This window comes from Lagopus muta, chromosome 7, assembly GCF_023343835.1.
Source record: "Lagopus muta isolate bLagMut1 chromosome 7, bLagMut1 primary, whole genome shotgun sequence".
NCBI lineage: Eukaryota > Metazoa > Chordata > Aves > Galliformes > Phasianidae > Lagopus > Lagopus muta.
This window is the reverse complement of record NC_064439.1, coordinates 42,812,054-42,835,672: the sequence shown is the minus strand read 5'-3', so window position 1 is coordinate 42,835,672 and position 23,619 is coordinate 42,812,054. Positions and strand designations below refer to the sequence as shown.

At 35.5% G+C, this 23,619-nt stretch overlaps 2 protein-coding genes and 1 non-coding gene across 18 annotated transcripts in view; 1 reads left to right on the top strand and 2 right to left on the bottom strand.

Annotated features, from left to right (window-relative positions):
• Nucleotides 1-23,619, bottom strand: part of TRAK1 (trafficking kinesin protein 1) — a 489,038-nt gene that overhangs the window by 206,320 nt on the left and 259,099 nt on the right. The window lies entirely within an intron of this gene.
• ULK4 (unc-51 like kinase 4) overlaps nt 1-23,619 on the top strand; it is a 214,550-nt gene that overhangs the window by 71,982 nt on the left and 118,949 nt on the right. For 14 of the 15 annotated variants that reach the window (XM_048951206.1, XM_048951205.1, XM_048951208.1 and 11 more), the window contains 4 exons: nt 2,269-2,320; nt 2,420-2,564; nt 8,235-8,327; nt 21,199-21,247. In XM_048951206.1, coding sequence (XP_048807163.1) covers nt 2,269-2,320; nt 2,420-2,564; nt 8,235-8,327; nt 21,199-21,247 — 339 coding nt within the window. Of the gene's footprint in view, nt 1-2,268; nt 2,321-2,419; nt 2,565-8,234; nt 8,328-21,198; nt 21,248-22,839; nt 22,959-23,619 lie in introns of those variants that run through there. The other variant, XM_048951213.1, reaches the window with a different exon arrangement.
• On the bottom strand, nt 1,804-1,876 carry TRNAR-ACG (transfer RNA arginine (anticodon ACG)). The gene has a single exon. It is a non-coding gene; the product is annotated as a tRNA-Arg (tRNA).

Sequence of the window (23,619 nt, the reverse complement as noted above, 5' to 3'; positions counted from 1 at the left end):
TTTGTATGTTGCTTCAGAAAAATTAGAGATGCTCTTCCGCTTTTCTTCTCTGGTTTACTACTTAAATTAACCTTTTCATTTGAGAAACTTTGCAGTAGATTGAAAAGATTTTTGGATTAAATGACCTGAAGTGCGTACATTTTTTGCCTCACAGGTTTGTTATATAAATGATAAATTACCATTTGCAAAACAGTTTAGAAACCTGCACAAATGGATCTGCTAGAGTGCAATGAAGTTTTATTTTTTATCGTATTAGGTATTGACTGAAAGGACTGGGAAATATTTCAAAATGATAATGTTTACAAAAGCATCTATGCTACATCTATGCTACATCATTACCTATATGGATATTAAGGCTATCTGTGCTTGCAAGTGAAGATTGATTGCCATACCTCAAGCAGAGACCTTTACCTCTTTTATTGAAAGTATGTAACAAAGGCATCTTTTGGTAGTTTTGTCAGAAGTGAAAAAAAGCCAAAGACTAAATGAATCCTTTAAAGCTGGGCATTCATTTACCAGAGGCCACCAACTAACAAGGAAATAATTAACTAGAGTGGCTCTAGCTACTGCTGACTGGAGTCTTGTTTCATTTAGTAACCCCTCTTCATTATGTTTTAATCTTCTCTGGCTTTTTCTTTATAGTAGCTGCATAACTCTAGAGTTGTATCTTCTAGAGGTTAATCAATAAATCAAAACGTATAGGGAATTATAAGCTATATATTGCACCAAATCCTATTTGTGGTGTAGTAAAAGCCTACCTAGTAATTTCATGTATATCGATAATTCCAAAGGTAAGCTGTGTATCCATGATGCTTACCTTTCTGAACCAATATCAATTGAAGATCTGAACTGATCATTAACAAGCAGCAAGGGATGATCTGTATTTTGATTCTAAACCTCTTAATTCTGCAAGGCAGTGGAGACTGGCTACCCTCGAGAATTTAGGACCTATCCCTTCAAATGATCTCTGTCTGGAGTTAACAGAATTAATGAGCAGTATTTTCCATAATATTTCTTTTCTTTTGCTTTTGAATTCTACTTCAGGCCCCCAGAAGTAGGAAAAACAGTTTTCTTCAGATTGTGGCTTTTTATTTGATCTGAAGGCTGCCCTAGACAAAGGATTGGGTCTAAGTTATCACAGTAAATGTCTTGACATTGTAGTCATATAGAAATACGTCATTCCAATTTTTCACGCAGTTATTTAATTTTTTGCTTCTCCTCCATATTGAAATCTCTAAAGCCTGTCTGGTGTAAATGTTATTTCACTGATGACTTAGTGATGTATCCTATTAGATAAAATACAGAAGTACTCTATTTTTAAATATATAAAACCGATCTGATTTCAAATGTTACTAAGCGGACTGTGACACATGATTAATCTCTAATTCAGATTAACTCACAATTAATAAAGAATTTACTGAGGTTTTTTTTCCTCTGTAGTTCAAATCTTGACTTTGTAAACTTAAATTTTAATGAAAATCTGTATATTACCTGAAATGCAGAAGTTAAAGTTTTCTCAAGACTTTCTACTAAGGTTGACTATATTGCATTAGAGCTAGTAAGTCTTTCCTGATACATTTTAGCTGTACACAGGTTTCTTTAAGAGGGATGTTCCTTAAGGTCATAGAATCCTTTGAGGTGAAGGAGACCCTTGGTCACGTAGTCCAAGTCCCCTGCAGTGAGAACAGGGACGCCCACAGCAGGGACAACAGGGACAGGTCGCTCAGAGTCTGCTCCAGCCTCACCTTGGGTGTCTCCGCGCATGGGGCTTCCATGACCACATCTCTGGGCAAAACGAGCAGCCGAGCCAGCCAGGAGTCGAACCTAGAATCTTCTGATCCGTAGTCAGACGCGTTATCCATTGCGCCACTGGCCCTGCTTCAACTTTCTTCTTTGTTCTACTTGATTTCTAGCTTATGGATTAAAACACTGGGACTAGTAGATGCGCCCATGCACGTTTTGGTTACTTTTTTTTTAACATCTGCACTGAATCTGATATTATAAATTAAAATTCACTCTCAGTAAATTCTAGCAAACGCACTGTTTTTTTTTTCTGTGTAAGTACTTTACTGTCTGCAACTTTACAAACCAGGGATAAAATTACTTTGTGGCTTTATAAGTGTGATTATGGATGAATTTCTATGATTACTCACCTCTTTGATTAAGGACTCTGACAGTGGAATGAATACAGATACATCTCTTTTATTCTTTTTTTTTTCCCCCTGTGAATAATCTAAGCCAGATTTTTTTTTTAATTCTCTCTTTTAGGTTGAAGGCTGCATCCTCCCACCGCTAGTTTCTTTGGTCCACAGTCAGAATGGTAAGTATATAGCCACGTCATCTACAGTCTGCATGAATTCCACATTTTGTTTTAATTAAACTTCAGTGTGGTCACATTCTTGGCACCTTTATTTTCAAGTGGAATGGAGACTCTTCAGTTTGCGGTTGCTCTCAGAAACCACATCACTACTCTTAAACCACAAGGTTATGGCTGAGGAGAAAGAGGAGAGCCTCGACTCAAACAGGAAGCTTCTGTCTCTCATTAGAGATTCATTGCTGCCTCAGTAAGTACAACATTGCTGTTTCAGTGGGAGAAAACTTGATATTCAATCCATTTTGACAGCATATTTGTTTTAAATGCCAGTTTCATGTTTAAGTGGCAAAATGAAAAAAAGGAATGGCTTTTAACTACTGTCAGAGTTCTCTGCCCAGAAACATCTTTCTCCTAGGTTTATTCAGTACTTGGTTGTATGTAACACAAACACGGTTTCTGTCTGACACTCATTTTTGCATCTTGGTGATACTGTGCCTCTGGCTACTCTTGTAGTGAAGCAAGTTTCCCTAGCTGTGATTTAAATATATTCTCCTTGTTCAACTGATGAAATTGGAATAATTCAATTGTATTTTGGATACTGTGCCCTCCTGGAAGATGTTGAGAGATCATATGGAATGGCTTATAACTTTGGAAACGGGAAAAGAACATGATGGATTAGTCCTCCATGATTCACTCAAAGTTTATTGCCTCTAAATTGCTGCCCTTCCTGCTGCCCCAAGCAGGAATAAAACCCTACCCCAGTCTATGAAACTACAGCATGTGGGCCAGCTGTGACCTGGAACTTGATTTATATGGCATGCGGTAAAAGGAGGGCTGTCATTTCAAAATGACTTGCAGGTGAGCATAAAGAGAGCTCCGTATGTTATTCTTGTGTATACATATCACATCTCAGTAGAGGGAGAGAAAACGCAGACATAGGATGAGTACAGTAAAGATGAGCCTTCAGTTATCTTTCACGCTATTCCAGGATAATGTTACAGTGTATTTTAATGTGTGGTCCTCAGAAGTTAGTAGCTGTCAATACTTCACTGCCTTAAATGAGGAAATTGTTCCCCACCCTTATATTAAGTAAGTGGTAGAAGGGCGGAGGAATGGATGCTGGATTATGATCAGAAACTTAGTGTCTTCCATATAAATGAGGCTGTCTCTTGCTAATTGACTCATATTCTTACAGTCTGAGGATTAAAGTTTAGTACATGCAGGATGTGTAGTATTTCCTTTGTGAGAGAATGGGAAGGAAGTCACAGATGTATAGAGAAGTTTATTTTCACACCTTTTTCACACTATTTCTTCACTCGAAAACATGGGATTTATTAAAATGGGTTAAAATTGAAAGTAGAAATATTATTAAAGTATAGAGTTTTATGCATTATTAAAAGCTGACATAATTTTCTTCAGATTGGGAAGAGTCTCAGTCAAGCAAGACCAGCTTCTGTCTGCTTTGAAACTTGCCCTTTGAAGATGTGCCCATCTTATAAAATGTTTTCTCACTGAACTGAGGGAGGGGTTGTCCCAACTGCGAACTAGAAAGAAAACAAGCAGTGCACTGCAGTTTCTTCTGCTCATTAGCTCAATTGGGTGGCAGACCTTTCCAGTCTGAAACTAAATGCAGTTGTACTTTGGAGAATACAGCTGTGAAATGTCTTTGGATATGTATTGTAGATGTGTAAAAAGGGTCTTGCAGTAGCTCAGAATCTTGGTTCCAGGCTTGTTTTAAATATTTCCTGAATCAGTTCCTTCATGTCACCAGTGGAGATGATGATACTTGTATTTGAAAAGCATTTAGAGATTATCTTAAAAATATTTAAGGTTATGATAATTTAAATATATTGGAACTAGTTACAAACAAATTTTACCCCAGTTTAGGAGCACAGTAAAAGAATATATAATTCAGAAAGAATCAACTAGTGTTGTGTACAATACATTACTTGAACGTGTAGGTTGAGCTAATGCTTAGTAAATGCATTCAGCTTTGGGGAGCAGGTAATCAGTGCAAGAAAGCACAGATGGAACAAAAAGCATTGAAAGACTAATGGAAAACTCAGTTTTGATTTGAAAGTCTCAAAACTGTTTTGAGAGATATTAGAAAAGGAGACCAAGAGAAGATCAAATCAACTGCTTTGAATATCAAGAAGATACTAAAGATAAGTTTTGTTTAATAATGTTTTAGGTATGGATCAGAAAATATTTATGGGAGGTAGGAATGAATTCTTGTATGGTATCTGCAGTTCTCAAAAGAATCTGAATGCAAAGGGCACTGGCTCCAAACTACAGAGGGAGGTCTAAGATTAGATTCAGACTTATGCTTAAAGATACAACATAAATCTCTACCCCAAGAAGTAAGAGTTGCAGGAAGAGTCTGGGATAGAAGGTAAAGAGAGTGATGGCCTGTGTTTGGAGACTGAAGAGGTGTTTGCTGAAGTTGTTCAGCTTTTCTGTTCTTGGACAAAGGATGTGACAGGATGTGACTCAGCTGGAGGGCAATCAGAACATGAGAGGAGGAATGCAATGGCTGTACCTGGGCACTCTGGAACCCTGCTTTTTAATAACTGAGAGCCATTGAGGAGCATCTAAGCTTAACAATGCAATTTGTTTGAATGTAAAAGTGACCCACGGAGTAGAATTTTGGTCACTCTGCATGAATATAAATTGTATCTTTTTGAGATAAATGCAGGACAAAAAAGCGATTACTACTTTTTTCACATCTTTGCACAATCAGTAAGATAGTTCTTCCACTGAATATTTGTACTTTTAAAGATCAAAAGATTAACTTGCTCATAGGATTTTGTTCAAGTGAAACTGTCATTTCATCTCACCTCACTGAGCAGTCGTTTTTCTGAGCATCCCTTAACCAAAATGAAACTTTCTTCTATAAAAAGAATGTCCTCATTTATTTTCTATTTCTGATCCATATCTTTTTTTAAATCAGAAATTCAAATGCCATCTTTTTCTCATTTAATTATTAATTTTCCTACTTATTCAACATAGTTAATTTGAGCCAATGACAGGAGAAGAATGTGTTTATTAAAAAAAAAAAGGTTTTATTTCATTTCAAAGATTATGTATCTTGTTCCAAGCAGACTGTCAAGCCAATTGTGCAAGTAGAAAATACTGGATATTTGAGATAATGTGTAGATAAAATATTTAGTTTTTTAAGAGCTTAAGAGAATCCATATTTTACAACCCTTAGGTCTGCTTGTCACTTGTGGAGAAGACTGACTAAACTCTTTGTGGTCATATTGCTAGGAGAACCATTATGAAATGCTCTGTGAAACTGCTGTTACTCAGTGAGTTTGCATTTTGAAGGGGCTGGAAAACCACTGGGTGAACTCATTCATTTAATAAAGTCTTTATGCACAGAACATTTCCCTTTCATGGCAGATTCACGTATTCATAGTTGATAATGACCTTTACTCAGGAAATATGTTTACATTAATTGCTAAGAAATTCACTTTAGTAATCTGTGCTTTCTCAGGTGGTGTTTGGTTTGTTAGATCACTGCTCCTTCTGTATTGTTTTCTAATTATCTTTGGGGAAAAAACAGAGTTTGATGTAAGAGGGAATGAAATAAGACTCATTTTTTGAACTCCAAGGAATTCAGATGCTAAGTGGGCAAATAGTAATAATCTCTCTCAGATGGAATACACAGATGGCTTTAAAGAGTTTTAAGTGGACTCAATTTAGAGAAGATATTGGCATAAGAAAAACAAGTGTATTTATATAAACATACATGTTTGTATAAAACAAGTAATGTCAGAGTTTCAAGCTAGTATGCCTGATGCATTATTACTGTTAGGAATTAACATTTTTGAGTGCTAAATCTTCATCTTACTAAGTGAGCCGAAGACTTCTGATTCGCAAGTCACCATATAGCGCCTTTGCTTATCTCAGAACATTTTGTTGTAGATCCTGAAAAAAAAAAAAAAAAGCAGATAGTTCCTTCATGCTTGGTAGGAATATGTACTGCATATGTGTGCAGCGTTCCAGCATCAGTGTTCACTAATGCATCATGATATTTTCTCCTTTTATGAGGAAAGGGAATTTCTAATTACCAATGAGAAACGGTTTTCCTTCAGTAGCTGAAATCTGTTGTTTGTAAAGGAGAAATTCTGGTTGCCAGAAACATGAAGCTAACATTGTCTAGTCATTGGCCAGTAACATAGGTTCTCCAGCATGTGAGTGCTGTACAAGTCTATGGCAGCACATTTAGGCTAATACAGAGAAGCTGTGAGGCACTGCTTGCAGGCTGTGTGCTTGTGTGGGAATATTTGTCTCTTCTGAACGAAATCCCACAGGCTGCATCAAGAGTGTGGAATCGGAGTGCTCGACCCTTCATGTCTGAGAGTCATCCAGGTGAGAGATGGAGTCAGAAAGTACCACATCTCATTGTAGCCTTCTAGATTTCTTTCCTGTGCAGATCAGAGTGCTGAGGTGCAAAGGGGGAACCTTTGTTCCATGGAAGAGCTGGCATACCATAGAAAGTACGTGCCAGCTTGGTGACAGGTGATGCAGGTTCCTCGTTTAGTCATGATGAGGAATTTCAACATGTGAAGCACGTTTCTCATCAATTTCCTTGATTTTTACACCTCCTCCTCCCTCCTTCGCCAGAACCCAAGGAAGGAAAAATGTTAGGGAAGCATTTTGGTGCACAAAATATGATAATCTACCGTATCTTCTTACAAATCATGATTTATTGATTAATTCTTCTTGTTTTTCTCTTACAAACCAACACATCTGTGCTTTCTCTTCTATTAACTTCCACATGTTTACACAAGAGTAGCTCTGCTTATAATCAGATTACAAGTTTTGATATGGTTGCGTCTGTCTCCTTTAAGTTGACCTCTCTCTCTCTTCCATCATCATCCTCTTGCCCTCCAGATACACTATGATTTTAAAAAGATAAAAACAATCCTGTTTATTGAATGAGCATTATTGGAAAACAGGCAACAACAGCAAGGTCCATTTTGTTTATCATCAGCCTGTTTTCCTTTTTCTTTACCAAGTGTAGTGGAACTGCTGAGTCACAGCCTGGACCTTGATTGAACACCTGGTGGGAAGGCAGGGCCAAACCAGGGGAGCTCAGGTGCAAGTAATGAACCTGAGTGATTGGAAGGGCTGGAGCCAGGATCCACCCCTTCCCAGAACTCATTTAAGGGCTGGCAGTGGAGGTGAGGGTATCTTGCTGGACACCCCTGCTTAGCTGAGGCCTTCCCAAGGTAAGCAGCTTTTTTTCCTTTGGTTCTGTGTTAATGGCTGCTGCGTTTGAGCTTGTCCTCGTTTGCTGCAGCTGAGGACTTTGCTTCCCTGCTGTTATTGCTGTGTTTTCCATTATGTTATAGCATTACATCAAGGTATCCAGGAGATGATATTTTGAAATGTTTCATAGGTGTTTATCTTGTAGTATTATCTTGAATACTGTGGCTCTTGGTAAATGGTATTTTTGTGTTGTTTTGTTCCATGTCACTTGGGTAATGCAAGTATGCTATAATTAAAACAATATTGAATTAAATTTGAAATAAAATACAGAGCTCAATGCAAATATTCCTCAAGTAAAATATTTGAGAAAAAAAATAAATATTTAAGCAAAAAGTAGCTATTAATCATGTGTGTGTTGATTGATGGTCCTTCTGGCTAATACTGTGAGGCTTGGTTATCTCCATATGGAAAAACCCGTTAGTTCTTTTATTAATGCTGTTTTAAAAGTTAATCTGAAGCTGTTTTTAAATCCTACTTCTAAGTTGGTCTTGTTTATTGTTTCATGAGCTTTCTGACAGTGTTGTTTTTCTACTGTGGCTATTACAAAATTTGAAATATGAAATTGTTGTATTTGTAATAAACTTATTAACGCACAGCTCTTGGTGCTGTGTTTTTAAAATGTTGCTTCACTTTCCCCCTTTAGGTATGAGCATATCCTGATGACTCCAGACCCAGTACCACTGTATGCTCTGAAGCTGTTGGTGGCCCTGACTGAACACAGCCCTTCTTCTGTGAGGTGGTGTAATTATCTACTCTTTGCTGTTCTGACTTATTTGTTTCAGTGTAGTTCATTCAATTAGGACTTAGCAGTAATGTAGATCTCACTGTTATTACTCTGTTGATGACTCTGAGGATATGTAGAAAATGTATAGGAAATTTGAGATAGAACGTAACTTATGGCTTTTGAGCTACTATTATATAAGTCTGATTGTCTTTAATATTTCATATGCTAAATCTGTATTAAAATCATAGAAATCTTAACATGTTAAAAAACATTTTAAACAATAACTTTAATACCTTTTAAGTGACTTAAAAGATATTTAGTTCCTCTGCAAATACACTATCCTCTTTAAGTTCCTGAATATCTAAGATGATACTGTGAGACATTTAGTATAGGCACACTCAGTATGTTTCAAGGCATCTTAGAGTCTCCTTCCTGTTGTTCCACTGTTTAGGCTGTGATGGAACACATAGCTATTCATTTCCTCTGATCTCCCAGAAAATGGGGTCCTTTTTGCATTCACTGATTTCATGGTGTCAGATAGTGTTACAGTTTAGAAGTCACAGCATGCCATACTGTCTTGTTTTGATTGATTAAAATGAACACAACACTTAAAAAACAAGGAAAGCATACAAAAAAGAATTTTAATTGTTCTCCCACTGCTTTTATTGCAAAAGATGAGGACATCATTTTTGGTCTTTTATGGTATTATTTTGGTGCTTTTAGTGTACTGAGCAAACTAAAAATCAACTAGGAAATTGAGTTGCTTGAGATTTTAAAAAGCTTGAATACAGAGAAGGTAGTATTTAATTCTGTTTTTATCATATGCAGTCTGATTATGCTGCTGCAAGCTTTTATGCTTAACACAAATAATAAAGCTTTCTATCTTTAGTATTAACCTACAGATATTCTAATTATTTTACAATAAAATATTTCTGTAGCCAGAATGCTGGATGTGATAATAGCAGTGTTCCTCTGTCTAATGAATACTCTTTGAGAGCTCTGTGTGCCTGCCATTATACTTAATATAGATAGTCAATGGATGCATGCTCATCAAGGTATAGCAGCCAGAAAAAGTTCTTTTCTTGGTATTATTAAAGATAACTGTGGGTATCCTGTGAACTACTAATAATTTTAGCTACTACTGTATTTGGTACTGTTATCTAAGGATCAGCTATTATCCAAGTAACAACACATCAGTAATCATTCTTGTGTGTCTTACTAGCCAACTTTCACTGAATAGTTTGTTTTGCTCGATTTGAGTGAGCAGAATTTCTGCTGTTCTCTCATCTGTTGTTTTCTGGATTCTTTGGCTTCACTGAAATTAGCCCATACACCAAACCTGTGACAAAAATGCATCATATATTCATGTTTCCACAAAATTCTACCAAAGAAAGTTGGAAGCATGTGCATGCTGTAATGAACACTGGGTGACAATTGATTCTATGTTGGTTTGGTGGCTAAAAAGTGGGTACATGTGTAGCTCAGTGAACATTTGCTCTTTTGCCTTTCAGTAGGCATGTGGAAAGAATCTGCAACTATTGTAATGGGTAATTTATGAGTAAAACTGGACACAAATCTTTTGGGGTTAAATGTCTCTGTGAGGAAAGCTACTATATTTTAGTACTGTTGATAGTGATGAAGGATCACTTCTTACCAAGTCTGTTTTCTCTAACTTCATACTTCATCCATGTCTTTCTACAATGGAAGCTTTTTCCTTTGACTTCATTTAATGGGGGGAAAGAAATGGTAGCAGCAAAAAAGATTGCTGAAAAATGATGAAAAGTTAAATTAGCACTTAATAGCTATTTTTAGATGCAACAAGTTACCTTATTTCAAAATAAGAATGAATTGGGATGAGGGTGAGGATTATTGTATTTGTTTGTGCCATAAAGTAGCTAAGCTAATTCATTTTTTTCTCCCTTTCTCTTCTTTAATCTTAGCGTATTTCTTGCTTGCTCCTCATGTTTATCTCTTTTCTTTTTTCCATCATTATCAGTTTCCTATGTGTTTCCCAATAGAGACACGAACATTTGAGGAATTTGTATTTTAACATTTGAAGAGATGCACTCCAATGTTAGTCTCATTTGTTCATAGCTGACACTGTAAGTCAACAGACTTGTAACAATCCCTGTGGAAAAGCTTCAAATCCTCTTTTGAGCATTTTTGAACGCTTCAGTGTAACAGCACAGATATTCAAGTATTGTATTTTAATGTCTTAAGCTTGTAATGATATACTGTTGCATACTAAGTATATTTTAAATGTCTTCAGTATTTAACATTTGTAAGAATACAAAAAATATCTTGTAATATTTGTTATTGCTCCACTTTTAGGGTTATTTTTAACACTGTGTAGTACAGGAGACATTTCACTCTATTGCTTTTCAATTTAGCAATGGAGTTCTAGCTATATCCCACTAATGTTCTGCAGAATTATATCTCTCACAAAGGTAAGTTCCAGCACACGTGAGGTGGTAGCTGTAAAATCACACAAAACCCAGCTAAAATAACAAAAAAACCCATGACCTTTAATATGTTTCAATAAGGGCCTTTAGTTTTTGAATATATGAATGTGCAAAGATAGAAAACTCTGTTTTGTGGGAAGTGAGTGTTTTGTTGTTGTTCATTTTTCTTCTCAAGGGTTATTTATCCTCATTCATGAATCTAGTGTTTTGCTTGTATACCTTTTCCCTTTTATACCATGTAACAGCAGTTTTATAAATACTTAGTATTTGTTTAGTAAGAAAATGCCACATAGTGGAAGGATGAGTTTTAAATGGAATTTGTCCCTTGATTGCTGTATAATTAATGATGTGTTATAATTAAGAAATAAATAAGAGAGCTTGGCTAAGTAGGTTATTACAGCAAAAATAATAGATAAGGGGCTTACACTTGTCCTGGGCTTACTGGAATACTCCAAAGGAGGGATCTTCCCCCAAAGATCCTTCCCTACTGGTATCCAGCCCTTAAATGGGTCTAGGAGAGGTGCAGCCAGGCTCCAGCCCTTCCATCACACAGCTGAATTGCCTTCACCTGTGCTCCCATGGCTGACTCAGTGCTCGCCTCAGGTGGTCAATCAGTGCTTCAGGCTGTGATGCAGCAGTTCCCATATAATTGCATATTTTATGCTTGTATTAAGGCTACTAGTCTGGCCTTAAGGATTGTTGATAGTATTGTTACAGCTCTTCTAAAATTCTATTGCCTTGTTTTTTCGATAATTTTTAATATTTTATGTTAAATATTATGTTAAAAATATTAAAATGTTATTTTAATATTTTATGTAAAAAATGTGGACTTCAAGACTAATATGGTAATTGTGGAGTTTGCTTTTAGTTATTTTAAAATGGATGATTTTAAAAAGAAATTGCTGAAATTAAGGGGACAAGTAGCTTAAATCATGAATGTTTCTTACCTAAACTACTAAAAATTTCCATTAGGTTTTCTTTTCCCTTTGGGTGTTACTTCTGGTATATTTTACTTAGATAAGAAATTGAACTCTTCACTGTGGGAGCAAACATCTTCAACAGTATAAGATCTGATTCAAAGAGGTTGCTGTCATTAGGTGTCTTGTCTTTTCTGTGTCTGTCAACTTGCCATATACATTATATGTACTGATAAAAAGTTGGTGTTTTTTTCTTTGGCTTGAGGTTTTTGTTCCTGCTTTGAATCCTGCAGTCACTTTGTTGTGTTCTGTACTGATCAGATTGCTAGAATTGTCCTAGTAGTAAGTGTTGATGAGAATTTCCTGGCTTCTATTAGTATGGCACGTTTTCACTCTTAAATTCTTACCTAACCTTTTATTTGCTTTTAAATTCTTACCTAATTTAGAAAGTTGTTCTTTTAAATGAACTATTCCAGGAAGCTTATACTGGGTCATGATTGTTAACTTGACTGTCTCACAGGTGAAGTTAGAAGGCATAACTTTACTATGTGCTAAGATAAAGCTATTTATTCTTGTGTGTTCTCTTATGATGATACTTGACTTGGCTGTAGTTCAAAACTCAGGATATTTAAAGATATGAATATGTCTGAGAGCTGAAACTCATAGATTTCATCAGACAACAATTGAGATAGTGGGGCTCCTTCCAGTATGTATTTGATTCTAAATTGCTTGATCTTTCAAATTTATTTTCTGTAATGAATATGAATAAAATAATATGGAGTATTTCTAATAATAGTTGGACTAGACCCTGTAGGCTTACCTGAGCTGAACAGTGGGAATTATGTTTTGGAAGTGTACAACATCAGTGAGAAAATCACAATGTAGATAGATTGAGAGACAGTTTTAGTAAAACTTTGGTCCATATTTTATGTGGATTTTGGACGTGATCCTTATTGCACTAGTTTAACATCTATGGGCTATGGAAAACCTTATTTTCTTGTTAGATAAATAATACTGATACAAAACAGCAAAGAATTCATGCGGTATCTGTGATTTCTATACTTTGCTATAAGATTTGCATATGCACTGCTTTATTGAATAACTTGAGTCAGGAAGACCCAGAAATAGACTCTGGAAATGAGCATCAGCTAATAACTCCACTGTCAGCTCACACATCACTGTAATGCATATCAAAGCCAGTGGTCAGAGTTCATTATTGCAAGTGAGTTCTCATAGTCTAGTCATGTACTGACTGCAATGCTAATCACCACCTTTAATGTAAAACACAGCTCCTTAGTGTTGTGTTTTATTAGGGCTTTCCTTTAGTAAAGAAATGAGCTATTAACCTTATACCTGTAATTTTGTTTCCTCTTTATGTATTGCTGATCAATTGCTGACTCTCCATTTTAAAAGTGTGAAGTGACACTTTGAAGTTATTATTGTGATGTCAGCTGTTCAAAGATGTCATACTGTAAGGCTCACCTGTTTGCTCTTTTAACATAAAGCTTTAAATGGGAGAAAATGCCATTCATTTCCAGTTTTTTATTTCAATAGGAAATGTTTGGTATGTAAATAAGAATTAAAAAATATGTAAATAATGAGGAGGGGTTGGCTGGTTAGGATAGTAGAATTGGAGTTGTAGGCTTCAGCAAATTCAGTTCTACCTCAAACTCCCTGTTCAGCATGAAGCAAATCTAAAACATGGAAGACAAGGAAAAAGGTAAGCACATGTCAGTGTTCTCTACAGGCTCCTTCAGCCACCTGTGAGTTGTTCTTTCTAGAAGCCCTAGGAAAGACATGTTCTATAGATAATAGCTACTGTCATTTCATTTACGTGGCTCCGAAAAGATACTTGACAAATAACTTACAACATTCATGAATGTTCCATAGCGTAACCAGCAGCATAGAAAGATTTGTTTTCGTTAGGGTTTTCCTTTGTGTTTGTTTAATCTGGAGCTTGCTGCCTAATTCGATGCTATCAAGGTCTTGCACTGAAGAAGATGGGCACACTGCTTCATAAATATCTAGCATACTTTTGACTTTAGCAGTACCTTTTGCAATCTGAGCAGTCCTGTCTATATTTTAAGAGCCTTTGGTAGGGGACTTTATAAAATACATTTTGAAAGTCCAAGGACATTGCATCTACTAGCTCTCCTTTGCCCACATGCTGACTGACTTCTTAAAAGACCTGTTGTGGATTTTTTGCTTTGTTGCTTTAAAATGAATGTCTTGCCAGTTGCTTTGTGCTTGCCTACTACTGTTATTCTTTAAAGTAGTTTCTACTCATTTGTTCACCTTAGAATGTCTGTAGCACACAGGGTTTTCTTCATTTCTGGCTTTTCCCTAAAGAGAACGCAATGTCATGTTTTCTGCCTTTTAAATCTTTCTTTAAATGAAAGCGGGGTGTTTTAGATAAGGAAAAAAAAAGTACATAACTACCTATACATTATCACAGTTTATCTGTTTTCTTCTCCAGTTCTTTTTCAACACTTGAGTGAATGCTTTCTCATTCTTATGATGCCTCTGTAAATTTTTAAAAATTTATTCTATCACCTCTCCTACTGACACCTCAATTTAAGGCAAATCACATTGTGTTCCTTGCAAACAAAAATACTGCTGTTTGAACCCATCCAAGCTTATTTATTATAGGAATGGATGAAAAATAGCTGTTTTTTTCTCTATTGGAAAATATGAATTATGTACACTTACTGCAAAGTCCAGTTTTACAAAAATAGATTTCAGTGCTTTTTTTTATTTGCAGAATTTACATGAAGTTCTTTTGTATTTAAATTATATCTGGAATCGCTGGTGAAATGTATATAATTTTGTCAGATGATGAACTGAAAAATCAAGTGACAAAGTCATTCTCCCTCTGTGTGGTCTGATAAAACTCTAATTCCTTTTCAGTAGCGCAGCATCACAAAGAGAGGTTGAAATGTAACCCACTGTGGGGAGAGCACAGGCTACTGGATTGCTAGATTTCTCTGAAGAAAGGAGGCTAAGGCTAAAGAAGAGATTGGAACCTGGGTCTCCTTTACAATTCTAAGGAAGACATTTGATAGCCATTAAAACAACACTGGAAATACTCTTTTTAGGATGAGAAATAAATAGCTGACTGATGCATGAGACTGTAAATCCTAAATGGATATTGATTTCTGAGCCTGGGTGCTGGGAGGATATTGGCTAGATCAGTCTGATACCTGTTTTTAAACACACAGTCTCCCTTTCTTTTTTATGACTGGAAATTCTAGGACCATGAGGGCACCTAAATCCCCATGCAGATCCAGCACAGAAGTGCTACTATTCCCAAATGCCTTCTCGACATTTTCCTTTTGTTATTACTACCTCTTTTTAAAGACAAATGATGTATTCTAAATGGTAGTTATCTTCTATTTATTTTTATTTTTTATTTAAAATGGACGAAGTCTTCAGAGAACTGGAAGATGACCTTGTTAACATAGCATTGAGTGGTGGTGTGCTACCTGCTTAAAATTTTGTTGAATGCTTACTGGCTATTTCATAGCTATGTAGTGAGTATTAATTTAAAATATATATTTATAATGTATATATTTATTATTATATATATTTATTATATATTTAGGCTTTGTATTTACCTGGATCTTCTTCCAGTGGAAAATAGATTTACTTGTGTTCCCTTTCTCTGAGCACCAGAAAATGGGTTTGGATTTTTAGTAAGTTCCATAGTATTTACTAGGCTCTTCCCTAGAGACTGCATAGAAAGAACAGTTGAAAGTAGTCACACGTGCAAGACCTGCGGGTTCTACAGAAATGAGAAGCTGCATTGTTGATATTCTTTTTCAATTCAGATTTTACTCCTGACGTTGAATGGATGGCTTCACTTTAATGACTCTTCTCCTACACATATTCCTTAATTGCTCTTGTTATAACCTTATGAAACGCATAAGTGCTTTTGTGGAAAAAAGAGATCTTTCTTTTGGAAATCTTGCCAGCCTTCTCTTGTATCTCTCTCTTTTGAACTTCAGTTATTTTTCAGAGATGGTGACATTGTTCATGTCGTCATCCAAAATCCATGAGGAAAGTGCTATAACTCCTTGTGGTGTTAGAAAGTAGCATTCCATTATTCTTCATGATACCTAATAGGCAACTTGACAAATCAAACTTGCGCTCCCAGATTTCAAATTCTGCGCTTAAACAGTTAAAATATATGTGTGAATACATCAGTATACATGTTCATTATTTTCAGAAACCTTGTTAGTACATACCAATGTCCCACTGGACATGTGCAGTTGCACCTGAGGTGGCTGTACTTCTTCCTCCCTTCTATTTCTCCTTCAACTTCATCACAGTGACTGTTGGCTTACCTTTAGCTGTTTTTCCCCAGTTTGGCAAATTTCTGTTAGGCCGTGGCACACAACTTTCTGTCTTAGTGCACTCTAATCTAAACCAATAATGTGAAATCTGAGGAAGAAGACTTGCACCTGATGGATGCAAAGACCAAAGTAGTCTATTATGACTCCTGTGCTTCCGTGAAGCAGGATTGTTGTGAGGGGAAAAAAGGCTGTTGGCACACCAAGTGAAGAAAACATGGGAAGTTTTAGGACTAGTACCCATTGATTCCTTTTACTAAACTAATCTATTAATCCTTAAACTAATATATTGATCTCTTTTGCTAAATCATCCTACGTCAATGTTTTGTACTAGAATGGCATTTCGTAGGAATTGAAAATGCTTGAAATCAATGTTGTTCAGCTGCCTGAAGGAGTGATCTCTGCTGTGTGCGCATTATGACCTTTGCTTTTACGTCACCTACTCTCTTCCATTTCCTCCCAGTCAATCTTGTTGTTGTTTCAAATTCAGTAAGAATTTTGTGTGCATGTGTATGGGAAGTATGTTAGAAGTCTTAAAGTTACAACTGACCATATTTTAAAACAAATACAAACAACTCTATATAATGTCCTTTTTCTGCTTCCTTGCTTTTTGCTATGCCGTGATCTGCAGGAGATGTAAGAGAAAGGAGTCTCAAAAGAATTACATTGAAGACGTAAACCTACTTTATCTTATTTAATGCATTGAAATTTTTGCTCAGTATTTTAGGGGAGGGATGCATTTATATTTAGAGCTTACAGATTATTTTCTCATCTTCATTCCTGTTTTTAAGAAGTTATAAATGCGTTATGTTGCACTATTATATATTGCATTTGTAATTTCTTAGGAACAAAAATAATAAATATTTTGGTCCATATAGGAACTTAGTTTTCCCTTGAGTTTAGCTTTATTTATACTGTGGAATAATTCAGTCTTGCTATCCTTATTTGAACAACTATCTCTACTGGTATGAATGCCTAGTTATAGAAGGCCAGAAGCAAGAGAATAATTGCTTAATGTACTATTGTGTTTTTCAAATAGGACTAAAAGGTCTTGCAAAATTGTCTGAAGAGGTTCTTTTCATGTATCAAACTAACTAAAATTTTTTTGTACACTTTAATTTTAGGTTTAAGGAATTGTATATATTTTGGGCTGAAATCTCAGAATTGAGGGGCATAGATGTATAAAGAACTTTTTTTTTAAAAAAAAAACCTGTGGAAATGTGTATAAATATCTACATATGGTTGAAATAGCTTGTTTGACCTGCCGTTGATTTATTATACAAGATATAATTCTGTAAAACATCAGGATATTTGTTATCTGAATGAAAAATGTGAAAATTGTTTTTAAAAATCAATGATTTTTTTCTTCAATGTAATGTTGAAACATGGAACTTGAGAAAAGGGTATCATTCTGCTTCTTTGCCTTCAAAAAACTCTTTAAACTCAAGAATAGTAATTTTTCTTTATATTCTTGTTGAACAAAATTAGTCTTTTTTTTTTTTTAAGTCTTCTACTGTAGAAGTGAACTTTCTCTTAATGTTTAAATAGCCATTGCTTGTATTATTGTAAGGTGTTAATAGTCTATTAGCTGTAGATCTTGAAGTTGACAAAATATGCAATCACAATCTGACAGAACCTTCAGGAAATACTCATCTGCAAAATGAAACAACAAAAGAAGCTCTGCTAAAATATTTTGGGATTCTTGAAGAAAGTAAGATGTATTAAACTTCCAGCAGTTCAATTTGTGGTGATCATTGAATTGCATCCCTATGCTGAAGAATTTCATGAGTTTTAAGGAGTTTTACTCCTTAAAATCACTTTCTAAGGTATTGTAATTTATATTTTTTCATTTGTGTAATTCCTGAACTTTAGGAATTCAGGACATAAGTAGAGTTATTAAAAAAAAAACCTATCACTTGACCACACACAAAATTCACTTTGATTCATAACTTTATGAAGATTTTATGGACCTTCAAACAGAATGGTGGCAAAACTGTTTTTTTGTTTGTTTTAGTAAGGTTTGCATTTATTTTCCATGGGATTATTGCTGTCTGTATTGTTCTTAAGCGCACGTTTCTTTTCGTTTTGATCTCATGAACTCTTAGCAAAACTTCTTATGACTTGGTTTTCTTATTTTATACCATGCTATAGGGTTGTAATAGATGAAGCTGAATACTCAGGCTCTTTTTAATTTTAATACAACTTTCTTGCTTTATTACAGTTACCGTTTCCCTGTCTGGGAACCATTTTATTATGATTTCAAAAATTATGTTTTAAAAATGGGACTTATTTTAATATTATTGGTTAGGTTATTTTTGTGCTGCTTGTAATTAGGCGGAGGCAAAATTATAGAACATAATGGGAAATCAGCAGCAGACAGTATGCCGGGTTGAAAACCTATTGAAAGACATTTCTATAGATGTATGGATTTTGAAGCTGGAAACTGATCAGGAATTGAAAATAAAACTCTGTTCTCCCTCCATAATCTGAGTGCTGGATGACTGATGGCATTGCAGTGATGCCCTTCCAGTAGCTGTGTTCTGCAGTTTTTTGAGCCTGTACTGGAACTGAAAGTAAGCTCTTTCACCACACAATGACTGAAAGCTACTAATGATTTTACTGCTAATATGCAATAAAAAAACCCCAAACTGCTGTGGATCAGTACTTTCAGTGCAGGTCGTCATGTTCTACTTCCTGAAAAGTGTTATCCATGAACTTCACATACTTTGACAGCTGTGGCTAAGATGTTTGAAAGAAATATCCTACTTCAAATATCTTTCTTACAGTAAAGATGTACTTTTACTTCTCAAATCTTGTTTTGCTATACTTATGAGTATCAGTCAGCCTTTCCTGTTTTAGTACTGATCATATACTTCTGAAAGTTCTTTAAAATACCATCATATAATGGTGATGCATTGATTTTACAGTGAGATCTTCATTGTTGTGTTTATTTCCAGTCTCTGTCCACTGCAAAAAGTGAAGCATTAAAAGAAAAAAATCCAATTATTTGACATCCAAGATAATTTTCTACCTGCACACTCTTTTCATCCTTTTTTTCCTCCTTGCCCCCTGGGTCATTTGAAATGTAAACTAGAATTACTGAGAAGGGTTAGGAACTGGAAGTGAAGAATAACATTGCTCAAGAAAATTGACTCTGAAATAATTGGAAGCCCTAATAGATCTTCTCCCTGTTGTATTCGATGGTAGACACTATTGTGAGTTGCGTCTTGGTATAATATTTCTTAAAAATCAATGGTAAGATCATTTTTTTTTTTTTTTTTTGGACAGCTTCTGAAGGGCATGACATGAAAGTATGGCTTTGAACCTTTCCATTTCAGTGGTGGGTTTTTATTCTGTGGGGTTCACCAAAAAAAAGATAAATTAATCTGAGTTCTGCTCTAATTTAAGCTTCCAATGGACGTGGGAGGTTATTTTGTCAGGAAGACTTTCTAACATTTAGGGACAGCCATGCTCCACCTCCCTTTTCTTCCCAGCTGATAGCAATGAGGTTATTAGCTTTATTTATATTCATTTTATACCAAATTCTGAACGGGACAAGATCTTTAGACCAACTTTTTTTAATGTATTAGTAGATATCATCCATGGTCTTTCACAAATATTCCTTTTGCTATGTTCTTCTACTTGGGTCTATTTAAAGGGGACAATGGTATTTCCTTTTTCCTTAACATTCAAATGTTTGGGTTTGTTTTTTTTTTAATGTCCTTTGGCATCAGTGTCATTTGAGTCTACTGCTGGCTATTACCTAGCACTTTGTGCTAAAGAATGGTGGTTTCAACAACTACTGGAATGAAGTTGTTGTCATTTACTGACAAACTTTCAGAAATTCACTTCCTATTTAAATAGCAAGGTTTAAAATTAAGTCTGCTAGTAATTTTTTGAGAACCAGCAATTTTGTTTTCTAACAGGCAGAATCTCAAAGTCCGAGCTTGTTGTGGAAGGGCACAGTGAACTGAATGAACTGGTTTGCTTTCCACATGATCCCTGCTCATTTCTTTTAAAATTATACAGCTGCATCTTGAGATATGTTATGAAGTTTCTACTTGTCATGGATCATTTTGCCTGTATGAGTCTTTGAGTCTGACTCAATAGCATCTGCTGTGGAAGTGCATGTTTAGCAGAGGTGTGTCATTGAATTCTATACAGTAATCACTGTTCCCCACTGACATTCACCAATGCTTACTGAACATTTCTGGATAGCAAACAGCAGATGACAGCACAGCGAGGCAGCGGTGGTGCCTTTCAGCAGTGGCAGCAGCCACTGAGGCTCATCTCCACTGGTACAGACCTCTATGAGTGAGGCATGCAGGCTCTTGTTCATTGGTGGCTTAAATGCATAGCTGAAATGGTGGTGACTGTACTGAAACATGGTGTTTTGTGGCTGAGAACTTGCTCATAGTGTTGTTGTGCTCTTTGTATCTACTGTAGTTTCCATGGAGATAAATAGGAAGTGTTACTTTCAGAGTGACCTACCTATAATTCTGTTGTCATCATGTTGCATGTGACAGAGATACACATCTGCTTTATTCACAGGCATAAAGCTTTTGGAATTTTTATTTATTTATTTTTGAGAATATTCTGCTTTCTTCTGAATAGACTTTGAAATTCAGGAAAACAGAAATTCTTTTGGGTAACCACTCCTGAATTCTTTGAAGGGAAGTAATTGCAAGTGTGTCATATATTAATATATGTTAAACCCGAGAAGTTAGTTAATGTAGCGTGCTTCAAATAACAACACACAACTTGTTTGTAATTTCACCTTGTATGCTGTGAATCTCTTAATTCAAATTAGTTGATGATGCACAGTGACTGTTTCATAGTCTGTTGTACACAGTGTTGTATTTCTGAATTTTGATTATTTTTTTGCCTTTTAAAAATACTAATTTACTTACTGTACCGCTCACTTGAATTGCATCAGTGAAGCAGATCTAGAAGTAATTTCCAAAGCAGCATTATGTTGCTGTTTCTATTTGATAGCTGAAAGGGGAGCTCATTTTTCTTGGAAGCTAATGAAAGACTGGGGTTTGGGGTCATAGATTTTGGCAACTCTTATTCTACTATTCTCCTCCTATGCGTTTAGTATATTAAATAAGAATTCACTTCCTCTCTTCTAAAATAAATCTTTGTGTTTTTACAGCCTTGTGGAAGAAAACCATCTTTTTCCAGTTCTTTTCCAAGTCATCTTGGTAAGAATTTTTATGTATACATACGCTAATAGGTATATTCATATCTCCAATCATGTCAAAATAGCAAGCTAAATAAGGAATATTTGTAAGCTGTTGATAGTGAGCAGTCTATTAATTCAAAGAATCTACTAAATGTAAGCATGTATGTGGTTCTCGCTGGCTATTTGTATAAAGCCTTTCTTTTATACAGTAAAAATTCCATTTTTTTGTTTTCTATCCAAATAAAATTCTGAAAAATGGAATGAGCTTTATTCTTAAATAAAGCTATGTATTTTCCAACCCAAGCAACTAATAATGAGCAACTTGTGTTTTATTTAGTAGAATCAAACCAGAGTTTGGTTACAATAAGGCAAACTACTGCTGTTCTCTTTTAGAATTTCTTCCAATATCAAGTGTCGATGATATGATTTTCATAGTAACGTGCTGGATTTCCATCCAAAACCAGAACGCACTGCTTATGATAAGTGATCAGGAAAAAATTGAAGGAAAAAAAAATCAGAGGAAAAAAACCTCTGAAATGTGGCAAAACTATTCTATTAAGAAAAAGGAAATCTGTGGGATAGTTTAGAAGCTGGGCCCTGTGCTATAGTTTCCTCACTGATCATTTCCAGACTCTTGTTTATTTTTTCAAGCCTGTTTGTTCATGAACCTGTCAGGTAAGTGTTCTGTAGTGTAAGCCTGCTCCTGATGAATACAAAATGTGGATGATGCATGCAGTGCACGTGAATTATTCTTCCTATTGCATCATTTTTAAAATTCAGCCATATTCAGGGTAGAAGGTGTTCATAAACCTGATTCTGAATCAAATTTGAATTTCAGTTTTTAGCTTTAAATATTTGAGTTTTCTCTTTTCCCTTGCAGTGATTTTTTTGTTACGTGTCATCTTAGATCTGTTACAAGATGACTCCTTTTTTTATTTAACATACCTTCTTTGGCAGTGACATATGATATTTTGTATACGTACATGTACAAATTTGAGCTCTTCTGATGAGCGTTCAGAACAAAAGCAACACTTCAGTGTTTCATAAATAGACTTAACCTGAGATAAGTACTGCTTATAGGTAACAACAAGAGAGGAACACAGTAAAATATGAAACTTCACTTAATGTTGGTATCATGAGGCTTAACTGCCAAAAAAGTACACGTATACTTATGTTTTTTGGGAGGGTGCATGTGAGGATGTGTTGAATAGAAATTTAGGTGATTTCTAGAAATTCTACTGTATTTTGAAAAATTCTTATCCAACCTGTTCTTTGTAACCACAGTCAGTGAGCAAGCCCATCATTATAGGTTTCTGAAATCATTTTCATGGTTGTATGGGTGAAAGGAGCTGCGTATCATTTGCTTTTCAGTGCTAGTCCATAATCTAGTTTTTTCTTAGGTTTATACTTCTATTTGTTTCATCAACTAGGGTACATCAGTAATGTTGAGCTTTCTTTTGTTGTTCAGGTTCTTATCAAATTCTAGGTACTATTCATTTTAAATCCATACTTTCTACTCAGTGCACTTTGTAGGTACACTCTCAGTAAATAATGTATAGCTATCCACTATCAAGTTCAGAAGTATCACTTTTTTCATAATTTTCTATGCAGAAACCAAATGTCCAGTGTGTTTTCCCTGTGTCATAAAGTGCAGTTCACGTTACTACTGACGATGCAGCTGACCTTGCAGTGACTCTTCTAGAATGTGAAAGGAAATAGGATGGGCTTTGAATTGCAAAGTGTCTGTAGGTGCAGTCTGTGTTTCTGGGCTGTGTGGTATCTTTACTCCAGCTCTCAGAGCAGCACAAACGTGGTGGCTTACAGACACAGTTCACAGGAAATATCTTTTAGCATGACTGCCTCTCACTGTTCATTGATGTCGAGTTGCCCTACTACATACTGCTTATCCTGGATTGTGATTTAACACCTAAGACTGAGTTTTGACAATTTCTCATCCTGTAGCAAGTATCTGGACCAATTCACTCTCAAAACTCCTCTTAATTGCACCAAGCATACCAAATTACACCAAAGTTCATGCCCTTTATGTCTGCAACTCTGTTACAGTTGCAAAAAAAAGCAACCTCCAGCACTCATTAATCATTTTAATTACATTTAGTAAATGTAGATCGATAGTGTTCTTTGTCAGTGTGTGAAAGACCTGTTTACAGCCCTTTGTTGTAAAACTTCAGAGGGGAATTTCACATTGCACCTGCATGCAAAATAATTTTATCAGCACCCTCATTCTAGATCCCAGCACTAGCTGTTGTGTTGATTAGGAGTATTTCTCCAAAGCAATATGAAGGTATGGCTGCAGTATGGGTGAGCATTTGTCTTGCTGTAATATCTAATGCAGTCATTGAAGGTGTAGTGATGTGTATTGGTGTAAGTATT